Raw genomic sequence first — 15708 nt, forward strand, 5'->3', positions numbered from 1 at the left:
ACCTGCACATGGGAGATTGCATTAGAGACTAAACTGGGTTCTCAAAAAAGAGTCCTCTGCACTGCTCAATAATTTATAGAAAGATGGTCCTTTTGGAAACGAAATATAGATTATAATATTCCACTCTTTTCCTCTAAAGGTAACTTTGCAAAGGTGGGAAGGGGAGAATATAAGGGTTTTTTAATAAGTTTTTGTTTTTCCTTTCCCATTTTGCAAAAAGCCTAAATAAGAATAAGAGTGCTTTTAAAAGAATGGAATTAAGGAGAAAATAATATTGGCTGGGGTCTGTGAATGGATCTGTAAACTAAATGGATTGTGGGGGTTGTAATGGGATACGGAGATTATTGCCTCCTGGTTTCTGATTCATATGATGCTCTGGGGGGACAGGATTCAGGAGAGCTGACTCACCTGAATGAGACTTTCAATGATTGGTTTAAGAACCTGATGGCAAGCTTTTCATTTAGTGTCCATTTGTAATGGAGAGAGAGAGAGAGAGAGAGAGAGAGAGAGAGAGAGAGAGAGAGAGAGAGAGAGAGAGAGAGAGAGAGACTATATAAAAGTTGCAGTTTCCTATATCTCATACCGCTACTCCAAAAACTGGGAGCAGATCTCAAAATCTAATGTTGAGTTTTGTTTTGCTACTGAATAGCTGGTTATAATTTTAAATTATTCACATGAGGTGTCATCTGTAACCTGACAGTTATTAAGATTCTCAGGTTCTGTAGTTCGGGGGGGGGGGACTTAAAACACTAGTGACAAAAAATGGCAACGAATCATTCAGTATGGATTGCAGAATATTTCTAGAATAAATGTTGCTTTGGCAGCACATATACTAGAATTGGAATGATACAGAGTAGATTAGCAGGCTAAATGTCATGCAGGGTTCTGGAAAGGGAAAATGCATTATATTCTAAGATGTTGTGTTATTCTGGTGTAAGAGATGCACATTTCAAGCCAGAGTTGGCAGATAGGCATTTCTTGAATTGGGGCAGGAATGAGGCAGCGGTAGCAGAGCAACTTAATGTCATGATGTTTACTGGACTCATACGTGAGCCCTGGATTGAAATTAGGGGAATGAAGTCCATAGGGGTGGTTGTGAATTGAGATAACACAGGATAAGCCAGATTGCCAATAAGGTATATTATTATTATTATTTATGCAATCTGCACACTGCTCTTCATCCTAAGATCACAGGGTGGTCCACAACATAAAAAATACAAGTTGAGAACACAAAATACACCATAAAAATAGAGACAAAAATAAACCAATAACCCCCTCCCAGAAACACATTTAAAAGGATATATATTGAGGGTGAGGCAGTTGTTCTCTTGACCATAGATACTCACGACTTTTTTTTTAATCAATGCATAGTCAAGTTGTGACCTCACTTATTTTATGTATGCTAATAATTTCATACAGTGGCTCTTCAACTGTGGTCTAGGACTACATTTCAGGTCCTTGAAACTGTGCTGAGAATATTGGAGGAGAAAAATTCTATGGCATGTCCACATTAAGTCTACATATTTATTTTTAATTATATTTATACTGCTTCTAAGTGGACTCTGGAGGCTCTCACAAGATTTCAGATGCGCCCCCCCCCCAAGATCTCGTGAAACCCTCCCCCCAAAGCCCAGTAAGCAAGGCAGAGAGTTTAAAAGTTATCTGTCTTGCTTGGGGCAGGGGTGGTAAGAACAATTCAGCGTGCCAGCTCTGAAATAAAAGAAACAATAAAATACCATTAAAAATTATGGCATCTAGCACCACCATTACAGTTACAAGAACAGGCAGGAAAAATTCTTAAGTCTGCCGAGACACTTGCCAATTTTCAGTTGCTTCATCCGGGGGGGGGGGGGGGAGAGAGTTTGGGAACCACAGATGTATTTGATATACAGTACATACCACACCCAGGTGGTGCTGTGGTTAAACCACTGAGCCTAGGGCTTGCTGATCAGAAGGTCTGCGGTTCGAATCCCTGTGACGGGGTGAGCTCCCGTTGCTCGGTCCCAGCTCCTGCCAACCTAGCAGTTCAAAAGCATGTCAAAATGCGAGTAGATAAATAGGAACCGCTACAGCGGGAAGGTAAACGGCGTTTCCATGTGCTGCTCTGGTTTGCCAGAAGCGGCTTTGTCATGCTGGCCACATGACCTGGAAGCTATACGCCGGCTCCCTCGACCAATAATGCGAGATGAGCGCGCAACCCCAGTGTCGGTCACGACTGGACCTAATGGTCAGGGGTCCCTTATCTTTACTTTTACCTGATCCAGTGCACCCCAAAGCCCCAGATTACTCTTATTCAGTTGTAGCTTCCTATATAAGTGGGTTGTGTTTGCGCATTATGTGTACCAATTATCAGATGAACTTACACATTCTCGTGTTTCGAGAGGATAAGACATTGTGGCAGGGTGCTACTAGCAACAATTCACGCAATACTGCATTGCCCTTTGGAATTTGCGTATGCTTGGGAGCATTTCAAGGGTGTTAGCATTCCTGGCCATGCTGACAATGTTCATTGCAGAGGCTTGAGCAACCCAGCTTTTGTCTATAGTGCTTTTTTATATTTAATGCTTCAGAAACACTCAAGATTGGTTTTGAGATGGTGATTTTTCTGTGGTGTATTTATGAGATCTGAGACACGGGATGATGGCTGCAGGAAGAGAATGAGCACAGGGTTTCAAGAAATTAGCTAAACTGACTATCTGCAAAGATAATTTTTAAGTGCTATTTTCACCTTTTTGAATTACTCTGTATATGGCAGCAGAGACTTGGGGGGGGGGGTGTTCCTATTCATCTTAGAACCCCATTGCAAGAGCTTTAGCTTTAACAAGGCTCATTCAATCTTCCCATCCTGTGGTGGCATCCAGAATCTACAGGTTACAGCCCCTGGCCTCAGGCACGGTGCTAGGGCTTTTTGCGCCCTAGGCTAAATCACCTTCTGGCGCCTCCCCCCGGCACATGCTGACGCCGCTGTGTCCCCTCCATAGGCGGGAGGGCGCTGAGCGCTCATTTCGGCTCGCACGCCTTCCGCCTATGGAGGGGACGCTGTGAGCTCTTCAGCGGCCGCGACAGCGAGGGAGCGTCGGCGTCGGCAGCAACAGCACCCATAGCTGAAGGCTTCAGCTACGGGCGCTGCCACCGCCGCTACCGCTCACTCGTTGCTCCCGGCGCTGGCGGCCGGCGGGCAGGCTCGACAGCGCCCCCTCCATTTCGGCGCCCTAGGCCAAGGCCTAGTTTGCCTAAATGGAAGCGCCAGCCCTGCCTGGCCTTGATTTGCTTTGCTTCTTTCCGCCCTTTACCTCCCCACATCTGCACTTCACTTGAGTATTGGCCCATAGCTGAAGGCTTCAGCGTTAGTATTTCAGCACCCCCTAATCAGCTGCACATTCACCAAAGGCTGAGTTCCAGTGAACTCAGTGGGGATTACTTCTCAGTAAACCAGCAGAGGATAATTTAAGTAACTTGAGAATTGTCTGTCTTTGACCAAATACTTCACCATACATTAAAATCAAAAACATTAAGATGCTTCATGGTTCAATATTCTGTGAACTGCCCTGATAACTGCAAGTATAATAATAATAATAATAATAATAATAATAATAATAATAATAATAATAATTGAAGGCATTGAATTTTCGCTATTTGTAACAATTGTCCATTCATTAATAGGTTTGAAGCTGACCTGCCCAACAGCTTATTTAAAGGAAGTGGTGTTGGGGGGGGAAGTGTTTGGATCCCTGGGTTCTCATTTGTGGGGTGTCTCAGAGCTCCGTCCTCTCCCCAATGCTCCGTCCTCTCCCCAATGCTTTTTAACATCATGATACTGCTGGGGACCCAGGTACCCAGGTGGCACTGTGGGTTAAACCACAGAGCCTAGAGCTTGCCGATCAGAAGGTCGGTGGTTCGAATCCCTGCGATGGGGTGAGATCCCGTTGCTCGGTCCCAGCTCCTGCCAACCTAGCAGTTCGAAAGCACGTCAAAGTGCAAATAGATAAATAGGGACCGCTACAGCGGGAAGGTAAACGGTGTTTCCGTGTGCTGCTCTGGTTCGCCAGAAGCAGCTTTGTCATGCTGGCCACATGACCTGGAAGCTGTACGCCGGCTCCTTCAGCCAATAATGTGAGATGAGCGCCGCAACCCCAGAGTCGGTCACGACTGGACCTAATGGTCAGGGGTCCTTTTACCTTTACCTTACTGCTGGGAGAGATCACCAAGTGGGTTGGGCTGGGTGTTCACCAATATGCGGATGATACTCAGCTCTACCAAATGCTATTTTTCTAGAAAAAGAGGTGCCAGAGCTCACCATTAGAATAGTAATGGTGCCCACCTGAGAGGTGCGGGAGCTGAGCTCCGGTGAGCTCTGGCTGGAAAAAAAGTCCCGGTTCTACCTCTCTTTAAAATTGGAACCAGTGAAGGCGGTGAAGGTCCTGTGTGGGCGTGTCAAAGCGGTTGGAGGATGGCTGGCGGCTAAAAGATTGAAGTTGAATCCCAGCAAGACAGAAGCACTGTTTCTGGGGGACAGGGGGTGGGTGGTTGTGGGGGACTCCCTAGTCCTGAATTGGGTGTGCAGCCTTGGGGTCATTTTGGACCAGATCTGAAGGCCTTCTAGTGGTTCCCTCACTGCAAGAAGAGAGGAGAGGGCCTTCTCGGTAGTGGCACCGACCCTGTGGAACACCCTCCCTTTTGGTCTCACCAAAAGAAAGCAGAGCAAGACGTTTTGCACCAGCTTGGCTGCAGGAGTTGCTGGAAGAAGGCGGTACAAGGCACCATCCAACCGTCTTAGGGCTCCACTTCAGATTTGTGTAGGGTTTACCCCTCAGTTTTTTACTTCTCCTGAAGATATCCCACAAGGCATTGGAGGTTTATGATTAGAAGTTTCCTTCTCCTGGATGGGCTACACTCCCAGGTTGACAAGCCCCATCTTCTTGGCCATTGAGCCCACTATTGGTCTCATCTGCTCAATCTGCCAGAGCCTGTCTTCGCATGCAGGGGAAGTCCCTAAGTCACTGAGGGTTTGAGACCCATCGGCTACCCTCACCTGGTTTAGGTGGCCAGTTGAAGCTTTTCCCAAGGTGTGGCTGCTGTTTCATGCTGACAGCTTCTAGGAGCCACAGGTGAGAGGCGAGTGCAGGGTAGGGACGAAAGGTGGACCAACTACCCCAGATGGAGCATGGGTCCCCTGCCCAGAGGTCCTACCCCTTCTGCTAACACCCCATACACCCCACATCTCTGCAATACACACAGTTGGCTGCTTCATCCATGTTCAAATCTGCATTCACAAGAAGCACCATCAAGCTGGAGCTCTGGCTGGCAGGGCAACCCAGTAACTCCTGGGTTCACAAGATCCCCGTGGCCTTGAGATGCCCAGTCTTTCTCCAAATCTGGGCCTACCATCATCAGTGCATATTTCTCTATGCCTGTGACTGCATTCACTGGTACACCCTGGCACCCTCCACTTTGTCATCACTGCCCGGGCACATACTGCCCCCTCATGTTAGAATAATCATTGCATGACGAGGAAAGTGTTTTCAGGGAAACCACGTGCTGAACGTCTGCCTTCATCCTATTATGTGGTTCCATACTGGACTGGTCAATATGACGCCCTTTTTGGAAAGCTTAAGAGTTCCCACATAGAGACCATCATCGGTCATCCAATCTTTGGATAATTCCGAGCAGCAGTTTCCTTTTTTTGCAGGCTCCGTTCTCACAGACACAATCCAACTCTACAATAGCAGCTCGGGAAGAAAAGCCATCTTTGCCTTCTTGGCAACTCAGCATTGATGCATTTAAGATTATGGCCTTGGGTAGAATGAGGTGGCTGTGGCCCAGTGACTAATTATATTAAAGGACTGCATTAGGAAATTATTTAGGGGCTGAAGTGTTTACCTTAAAGTATTAAAATCAGAGTGTCTACAAAGAAGGCTTTGGCTCAGACGGATGTGACGGTTCCTCCGCTGATGGCATATCCAACCAGGAGTTTGTGTTCTAATGTGTGGTTGAGCTATTTGTTACATTAAGAGAAGTGCATTTCTCTGCTGAGTGGCAGAAAATGCAGACAGATATAATTTATGTCTTGTTCAGCTTAGACACAACAGTCACAGCAATAAAAGCGGAAAATGAGCAGTGTGGCTTGCATGAGACTCTGCAATCGCGAACATTTATTCACAGGCTCAGGCATCGGTAATCGAGAAACATCTTTTTTATTTTTTCCCATGCAGCAATTGTTGAAAATCCAAGAAGAGTTAAACAATAAAAAGTCAGAACTTGAGCAAGCAAAAGAAGATCACACACACACCCAGACGATACTGAAAATTCTTCAGGACCAGGTGAGTGCGAGCTCTATTAGCAGAGCTGGGTTCCTTGTGCCTTGGTACTGAAAACTTGGCCCAGTAGCATTTGAAATTAGTCCAACACGGATTTCGTTGTCTCTCTCTTGTTAATCGCATATGATCCATGTCCTTACTGTTGTTTGCACAGCGGTGCCTCGCTTAACGAATGCCCTGCTTAACGAAATTTCCGCTTAACGAAATGATTTTTCGAGCGGAGCTTGCCTCGCTAGACGAATGTGTTTTACGAAAAATTCGTCTAGCGAATCGCGGTTTCCCATAGGAATGCATTGAAATTCAATTAATGCGTTCCTATGGGCAAAAATAAAATAAAATAAATCAATGCATTCCTATGGGATTCGCTAGACGAATTTTTCGCTATAAGAAAAGACCCGTGGAACGAATTAATTTCGTCTAGCGAGGCACCACTGGTTTTAAAGGAGCATACAGTAGAGTTGAAGAAGACAGTGTCAAGGCTTAATAGAGCCATGCCTCTTTGGCAGCGGGAGATCTTTAATCTCATCCCTTGTAGCGCATTTTCCTCCACACAGATACCAGCAATGCCTGAGTGTTTTTCTATCTGAAGACAAATGGATTTGGGGGAAGCTAAATATGCCGGAAAAGCAAACGTATTTCAAATGAAACAGCCATTTCTTTGAAGACCAGTAGCGGGTAAAATGAGTTTAGCATCTCCTGTCTCATTCATGCAGATGCATGCGCGCAGGGGAGTGAATTGTGGTGACAGCAAAAGATCCCCAGTGTTTCTATACACTTACCCAACAGTGGCGGGAAGCAAGCCTCTTATAAACTTGAGGATTCTGTTGGGTACGGTTTTCTTTGATACTGTATGATGCTGAAAAGCATGGTCCAGGGTGAGACAGTTAAGTCTGTAATAAGGGGATAACCTAATGATTCTGGAATAGAGTACAGTGGTGCCTCGCTTAACGAATGTCCTGCTTAATGAAATTTCCGCTTAACGAAAGGATTTTTCGAGCGGAGCTTGCCTTGCTAGACGAATGCGTTTTACGAAAAATTTGTCTGGCGAATCGCGGTTTCCCATAGGAATGCATTGAAATTCAATTAATGCGTTCCTATGGGCAAAAAAAAAGTTAAAAAAAATTCAGTGCATTCCTGTGGGATTCGCTAGACGAATAAGAAAATTATATATATAAGAAAAGAATATAAGAAAAGACCCGTGGAACGAATTAATTTCGTCTAGCGAGGCACCACTGTATTGGACACCGTTACGTACCATGTTTATGTGCTATATTGGTGTTGGAAGTTTAGAAGTGCTTATATTGTTAAGATCGCCAATGTCCATATTCTTTTCCCTCTCCAAGATGGTCAGACTAGCCAGGGAAGGGATGGCCTGCCATGTGTATAAATGGGCCTTCCCCACCCGAAATCTGGGTGACAGGTTTTTTCCCCCACTAGTCTTGCCCATTTCCATTATCTGAGCCATGCCGGAAGAAAAATGTGTGGGTTAACAAGAGTCCAGGAAGGTACATTGTGGGAGAGAAAAGGTTCAGCACATTCTGTTGTAAATAATGGACCCCAAACACTGCTTTAGGGTGGGGACCAAATATGGCTCAAAGACGCAACAGAAATCCCTCGCTTTATGCTGGGACGATGTAGTCATTTGTAAAAGACGTTTTGGCTAGCAATGAAAGGCAGCTGCGTCTTTGCCAGTTTGGTGCCAAAACTCAGGCTACTGATTACTTGCAGCATTTCAGAAGCCAAACATCATTTACCTGTCAAGCATGTCCCTTGCATGGAAGGGAGGGCCTCTATTTCCCAGCATAAAATCCAACTCAAGTTTGTCCTGTCACCTTTCAAGCCCTTTGCTGCACACCTTAGACTTTTAGGTGATGCACTCGGTGATGTGCAAGAAAGGTCCCACAATCAAAAATACTGTAATTTAATACAGTGGCGCCTCTACTTACAAATTTAATGCGTTCCGAACGCACATTCGTAAGTTGAAAAAAAATGTAAGTCGAATCCCATAGGAATGCATTGGGAGAAAAAATTCGTACGTCGAAGCAACCCTATCTAAAAATTCATAAGTAGAAAAAATCCTATCTAAACCGCATCCAAGATGGCGGACGGAGCTCCGTTCGTAAGTAGAAACATTCGTAAGTAGAGTTATTCGTAAGTAGAGGTACCATTGTATTCCTTTCCTGAGATTTTCAGGTTTTGTGTCCCAACCCCAGGGGGGAACACATGCCCATGTCCCTCCCCAGTTCAAGCTCTTGTGCCACGAGGAGAGGATGGCAACCCCTAAACATCCTTCTCCTGGCTTGTTAATCTGAGATCAATGTAAGTTGTCCACTGCAAGTTTTGAAGTCTTAAGTGGATCGACACAAATCTTGCCTGTTACAGACAATGTAACAAGAGCTCTGCAAGGTGTGTTGCCTATCTCCAAAGCTTTAGGAAAGAGAGGACAGATTCTTTAAGACAGCAAAAAAGACCAACAACTGCGCTTCCTTTAGGCAACCTCACGATACAGCTGTGGTTTCAGGCAAGTTGTACTGTAATTGGTCAACTGAGAAATTGCCTGCATAGAAAAGGGCTGGGAATTAAACATTATGTCATTGTGGTTGTAGCCATTTTAACTGAAGCTGATAAAGCTTTGTAATTTTGGAATCTAATTGAAGTTAATTCATTCTTGATTATCAAGAGATTAAGCAGCTGCCTGAATTAAACAAGGGACCATGTTTGATAACTTGCCTTAATGACGCAGCCGAGGACTTTCACGCGTGCTCTCAGCAAGGCTTAGTGGACTCTTGCGAGGATCCCGTTCCTAATACTGAAATCTGAGCATCTGCAGTGATGAACTTTTTTTTTACTAGCTAATATTCCACAGATTTAGGCAAGGGCATTCTTGCACATGTTTAACTACAGGGTATGCAATATTTTTTAATTGTTATCCATTCATTCTCCTTGTTAAGGATCTCAATTGTTTTGTAATCTGTTGGTTAAAACTACATTCATTATGCAATCCATTTGTTAGAATAAACAGTCTGGGGGTAAGTATTGATCCAGCACTGAAGTGCCTTTTCTTTTCTTTGGTTAATATGCCAGCTGAGACCATTCTTGGATGGAGACAGCTTGGCCAACTGTCTATAGACTACTGCAACCCATTGTACATGGGGCCACCTATATAAATGGTTCAGAAACTGACTTTGATCCAGAACAGGGATTCAAGATTAATAGCTGGGGTGGGTGCTTTGACTATATGGCACTTGTGCTTTTCACCAGCACTGGCTTCCAGTCGATTACTGGACTGCCACCTAATTTAGGTTAAGGGACCCCTGACCTTTAAGTCCAGTCGCGGACGACTCTGGGGTTGTGTTGCTCATCTCGCTTTACTGGCCGAGGGAGCTGACGTTTGTCCACAGACAGCTTCCCGGTCCTGTGGCCAGCATGACTAAGCCGCTTCTGGCAAACCAGAGCAGGGCACGGAAAAACCGTTTACCTTCCCGCTGGAGCAGTACCTATTTATCTACTTGCACTTTGACGTGCTTTTGAACTGCTAGGTTGGCAGGAGCAGGGACCGAACAACGGGAGCTCACCCCATCATGGGGATTCGAACCGCCAACCTTCTGATTGGCAAGCCCTAGGCTCTGTGGTTTAGACCACAGCACCACCCGCATCCTGCCACCTAATTTAAGCTGCTGAAAAAAACTTAAAGCCCTAAACAGCTTGAGACCAGGTTACCTGAAAGGGCACATTCTCCCATATATACTTACGAAAACTTAATATTGTTTTTGGAGGCCCTGCAGCGGCAATCCTAATAGCCCCAAGATGGGCTGGACATTTTTAGTATGCAGACCTGGTGAAGCGGGTGGCTGTGCAGCATTTTTCCACTTCCGCATCCAGCACCAGATTCCAGACTTCCTGAAACTGACCGCTGAGCAGGAGTTGCTAGCCCATCAGGTCACAAGCTTGGCCTCCAGGATAACTCTAACAGGATTTACCAGCTGGTAGGAGGCCCTACCAGCAGCCAAGGAGGCTGACCCCCTAGATATTCTGCAAGATGGACTAGCAGTGGGTCTTCAGCCAACTAGAGAGGAAAAACGACATACAAAATCACAAAATTGCCCTCGTCCATGATCATTGGCCATGCTGGCTGGAGCTGCTGGAGTCCAGTAACATCTGGAATAGGGTTACCAACTGTCCCCGTTTCCCGGGGACAGTCCCCAGATCTGCGAATAAGTCCCCAGACAAAGTCCATCCCCAGAATGTCCCCAGATTTCATCTAATGTCCCCGGGAAATGCAGCGGTGGCAGTCTCAGCAGCCCGGAGCAGTTGGCTCTGGCTGGCTTCAGGAGCTGCTCGGAAGTGCAGGGGCTCTAAGATGCAGCTTCTGGGCTGCCTCCACCTTCCCTGACCTCAGCAACTAAGCTGTGAAGGCAGCCTCCCAACTCCAGAGAGCCAGTGTGGTGCAGTGGTTAAGAGAAGTAGACTCGTAATCTGGGGAACCAGGTTCGCGTCTCCGCTCCTCCACATGCAGCTGCTGGGTGACCTTGGGCTAGTCACACTTCTTTGAAGTCTCTCAGCCCCACTCACCTCACAGAGTGTTTGTTGTGGGGGAGGAAGGGAAAGGAGATTGTTAGCCGCTTTGAGACTCCATCAGGTAGTGATAAAGCAGGATATCAAATCCAAATTCTTCTTCTTCTCCTACTTGCGTACAAGCAGGAGCGGGGCGGGGATCTCTCAGCTGTGTGAAGGGAGGCTTCATGCTGCCTATCATAGCTTGCTTGAAAGCAGGAGGGGGGCAGAGATCTCTCAGCTGGTCAACGGAAAGCCTCCTTTCCCAGCTGAGGGACCCCCGCCCCCTCCTGCTTGCACGCAAATAGGAATGGGATTGGGGCTGCTCCGATGGAAAGGGAGGCATCGCGCTGCCCGAGCCTCGCCACCGCCACCGCCGCTCTCGGCCCTCCTTCTCTGCCTTCCATGCCTGACCCACCGTGCTCCGCTTCCCCACACCCCAACAACTATGGGGCTGCCCGGGCTCATGGAGAAAGGAGATAGAAACCTCGGAGGAAGGGGGAATGTTATGTACTGAGCTGAATCATAGAACAATAGGATCCAGAATCAGCAGTCTGATTGGTCCACAGGAGCCACCCAATCCAACTCCACGTGGAAGTGAATCCGCAACCTGATTGGCCTGCAGGAGCAGCCAATTAGGCTGCTGGCAGAAGTCAATCCACAAACTGATTGGCCCACAGGTGTAGCCCTGAAGTAGCCAATCACGCAAAGCCCATTGTGTAAATAATGTATATAAGCAGATGGTTTTGGGAAAAGGGCATTCTTCTTCTCTTCTTCTCCTTGATGACTACGAGCTGAAAAAAGAGCATGAAATTCACTCTCGACTCCGACTATATTTCAGGGAACATGGCAGTTGAGGTCAAGGCGGCGGCCGCCCCTCTGCCACTGCCATCGCTGCAGCATCAACGTCCCGAACGTGTAGTATTTATTTATTTATTTAAAGTGTCCTCATATTCATTGAAAAAAATGTGGTAACCTTAATTTGGAAGGCTACAACATCCCCATCTCTGCCCTATTGCCTTCCCTGCTTCCATGGTGTGGTGTTGTGGTTTTCTTTTATACTTCGAAAGATATTCCCTCTCCTGCTTTCTCTCTCAACGTCTTGTAGTCACACGGAATCTGTGAGATCATTCTGGTTGCAACCGTTTGGGATCTAAATGAGCTGCTCTTTCTTTCTGCAGATGCTTCCATGAGAATAGCACTCTTCAGCCTTTTGAACCAGTCGAAATACATTGCTCAAAAGCAATCATTAGCTAACTGCAATTTAGCAAGCAGCAACTTGCAACCACAGCAAAGTTTCAAATTAATAGCAACAAGAATGGAAAATGAAATCATTTATTACTCGTAAAAGCCAGTTTTACATACTTTTTATGCCCTGAGACTGCTTTCTAATCTTATTATTTAAAAAAATAATGATCCTGTCTGAGAATTTGCTTCCATTTATTGTTTTTATTTTCAGCTAACCTATCAGGCCTTATGTTAGCTTCAAACTAGTTCCAGCAAAAGCTGAAACTATATGTTCCATCTGTTTTGCTCATTGGTGCTCCAAATAAATCAACAATAAGTATGTGAAATATTCCAGTAAAAAATAATAATTTTGTCTTCACAGTTAAAAAAAAATACCAAGGAGTTAGCAGAGACTAATGGTCGTGACGAATCTCAGGCAAATGTAGGTACAATTTTGTATTTCTTTGTCAAGATCCCATGCTTACCATTTGCACTCTGAAATAAAAGTAACTGCATTGAGTTAATGGCTAGGGAAACATCTGCCTTTCCTTGGAATCATAGGTTCACTTCCAAGCATGCTTATTTCAAGACAAATGAACTTAATTTCCCAATCTCCCTTTCGGAATTAACATGTCTCTGGTAAGAAATGGCTGGCCTGCTTTGTAGCATTCATCACAACAAAGCTTTCTTGTTTTTCACTACTGGAAAATGTATGGGACCTAGAAGAATTGTGAAGAATTGGGGGGGGGGGGACCGCTGCAGCTTTCAACAATGAGTTTTCAGAATCCTAAGGTCTGCTCTTTAATTCTTGCAACTTCCCAAAGCAGCTTTGTAGCAGTGAAGTTTCAGGGCCTAGTTACATTTTAATTATTCTGTTACGTTTTAACAATTTATATCTCATCTTTCACAACTTTCTCAGGGCAGTTTACAATAATGCAGTAAAAACAATAATATAGTACAGTGGTACCTCGGTTTATGAACACAATTGGTTCCGGAAGTCTGTTCATAAACTGAAGCGTTCATAAACTGAAGCGAACTTTCCCATTGAAAGTAATGGAAAGAGGATTAATCCGTTCCAGACGGTCCGCGGAGTAACCGTTCATAAACTGAAGCGAACTTTTCCATTGAAAGTAATGGAAAGTGGATTAATCCGTTCCAGACGGGTCCGCGAAGTACTTAAACTGAAGCGTTCATAAACTGAAACATGGGTGTAATTGGTTCCGGAAGTCTGTTCATAAACTGAAGCCTTCATAAACTGAAGCGAACTTTCCCATTAAAAGTAATGGAAAGTGAATTAATCCGTTCCAGATGGGTCCGCGGCGTTCATAAACCGAAAATTCATAAACCGAGGTGTTCATAAACCGAGGTTCCACTGTAATATAATACAGGCAACAACACTGACAAATCTAAAATAACAAATGGCAGAGCAGAAAATGGCTTGTGGAAGCCAATTGGAGCAGAGAAGTGCTGGGATGTCTTCCCCTTTGATGGCTGCTACTCCATTCCAAATCCCTCTTCCCAAATCTACCTTTCCCAGGAAAATGATTGATTTTGTTACATATAGATGCAACATGTCACATATAGATGCAACATGCAGTCCTACCCTTCAAATTGGTGTGCTAAAGACCACTGGAGGAGGAAGGGGGAAACGGTGGGTGCGGTCCACCCCGGCTGTCATCCCTGAGGGGGCGTGACAGCCCCACCCCCCTGGGACTAGCTCCGCCTCCTCTACAAAACCCTGAGCTGAGTTGCTTGCCATCCTTACATGATTTTCTGTGCAGAAGACTTCCTGCTTCCTGTTTCCTTCTTCAGCTGCTCCCCATGTGGCAAGGACTGAGGAAAGCAAGAGTGAAGAGACAGTGGCAGTGTTTTCCAGGAGACTCTGTCTGTGCTTGTCAGCAAGTCACAGATCAACATGATAGCTCTGCAGTAGCACCCACAGTCCCTGAGGGAGACAGAAAATCTGGCCACCTCAAACCCTTCATCCTCGGATTGTAGGGATGATGATGATGATGATGATGATGATGATGATGATGATGATGATGATGATGATTTATTTACATCCCACCCATCTGGCTGGGTTTCCCCAGCCACTCTGGGCAGCTCCCAACAGAATATTAAAAATAGAATCAAACATGAAAAACTTCCCTAAACAGGGTTGCCTTCAGATGTCTTGTAAAAGCCACTTGTTTATTTCCTTTACAGCTGAAAGGAGGGTGTTCCACAGGGTGGGTGCCACTACCAAGAAGGCCCTCTGCCTGGTTCGCTGTAGCCTCACTTCTCGTAGGGAGGGAACCGCCAGAAGGCCCTTGGCGCTGGACCTCGGTGTCCGGACTGAGCAATGGGGGTGAAGATTCTCCTTCAGGTCTTCCTTCAGAGAACGTCAGCTAGGAGCTGGGGATTAAAGGGCTGTGGGTCCGGGGCACTCTCTCTCCTGCTTAGCTCCACAGCATTTTCTGTCTTTGCACTCTAAAGAGAAATTGCTTTGTTGCAGATTTGTAAGTGGTTCCAGAGAACTATAACTGAGAAATAGGGGACATGGGTTCCAATAATAATATTAATAATAAATAATGCTGAAGCTTTCATTTGCTGCAGTAATGAGCATCGTTGATGGATGAGAACCCTGTAAAGAGCATTTCAATATTAATAAAAAAATTCCTTCAGTAGCACCTTAAAGACCAACTAAGTTTATATTTTGGTATGAGCTTTCGTGTGCATGCACACTTCTTCAGATACACTAGAAACAGAAGTGTCAGACCCTATATATATACAGAGGGTGGTGGGGGTGGGTGGGAATGGGTGATGGGCTGATGGGAGTGGTAAACCTGTGGATGGCTGTTAACGACTGCTGATGACTGCAATTAGTCCTGGGCTGAGGTGCTAAAGAAAGCTTGATCATGCATAATGAGATAAGAATCCGATGTCTCTATTCATCCCAGGTGCTTCCATGGTTTTAAGCTTGGTAATTGATTTCCAATTCAGCAACTTCTCTTTCCAGTCTGTTCCTGAAATTTCTCTGTAATAAAACAGCTGCTTTGAGATCTTGTATAGAATGTCCTGGGAGAGTGAAGTGTTCTCCTACTGGTTTTTCAGTCTCATGGTTCCTCAAGATTAATACTTCTTCTAAAATGGTGGTTAGTTAATACGCAACAGTGACTTTTGAGGGGGAAAGCTTTCAAAACTACATTTATTACTAAGGAAAGTTTACAGTTCTTTTCCCCTTGAGGCTAGTCTCTAAATCTGAGCAGATCAAAATGCCCTGAGAGAGAAGGATTTGGTGGCTCCTGCTTGGTTATTAGTGGTCTCTGATGCATTTAATGGGATTAGTACCTATTTGATACAGTTGACAAGTTGGATTTAGCAAATACCCTCATATTCAGCACAAGATCCGCGCGGTGTTGCCAAAGAAATGCAGAGATGCCTGTCCCATATTTTAAAATATCTATGAGAGGGTTGTTACTTAAACCAGCATAAAGAAGTGCATTCCAGACAGGGCTGACAGGCAAACTGTCATCACATGCACGGCAAAGATCCACTGCAAGAAATGCTGATCTCTTAGCATTGCTGTGTTGAAAATAATCCTCCTCCGGACCTGTGAAGCTCCTCCTAG

General features: G+C 45.4%; 1 protein-coding gene across 5 annotated transcripts in view; it reads left to right on the forward strand.

Moving 5' to 3' along the window:
* The window catches only part of ENOX1 (ecto-NOX disulfide-thiol exchanger 1), a 264024-nt gene that overhangs the window by 238672 nt on the left and 9644 nt on the right, over positions 1 to 15708 (forward strand). For all 5 annotated transcript variants that reach the window (XM_035103500.3, XM_088676096.1, XM_035103504.3 and 2 more), the window contains 2 exons: positions 6213 to 6320; positions 12481 to 12540. In XM_035103500.3, coding sequence (XP_034959391.1) covers positions 6213 to 6320; positions 12481 to 12540 — 168 coding nt within the window. The remainder of the gene's footprint in view (positions 1 to 6212; positions 6321 to 12480; positions 12541 to 15708) is intronic.

This window comes from Zootoca vivipara, chromosome 8, assembly GCF_965207765.1.
Source record: "Zootoca vivipara chromosome 8, rZooViv2.hap1.1, whole genome shotgun sequence".
Lineage (NCBI taxonomy): Eukaryota > Metazoa > Chordata > Lepidosauria > Squamata > Lacertidae > Zootoca > Zootoca vivipara.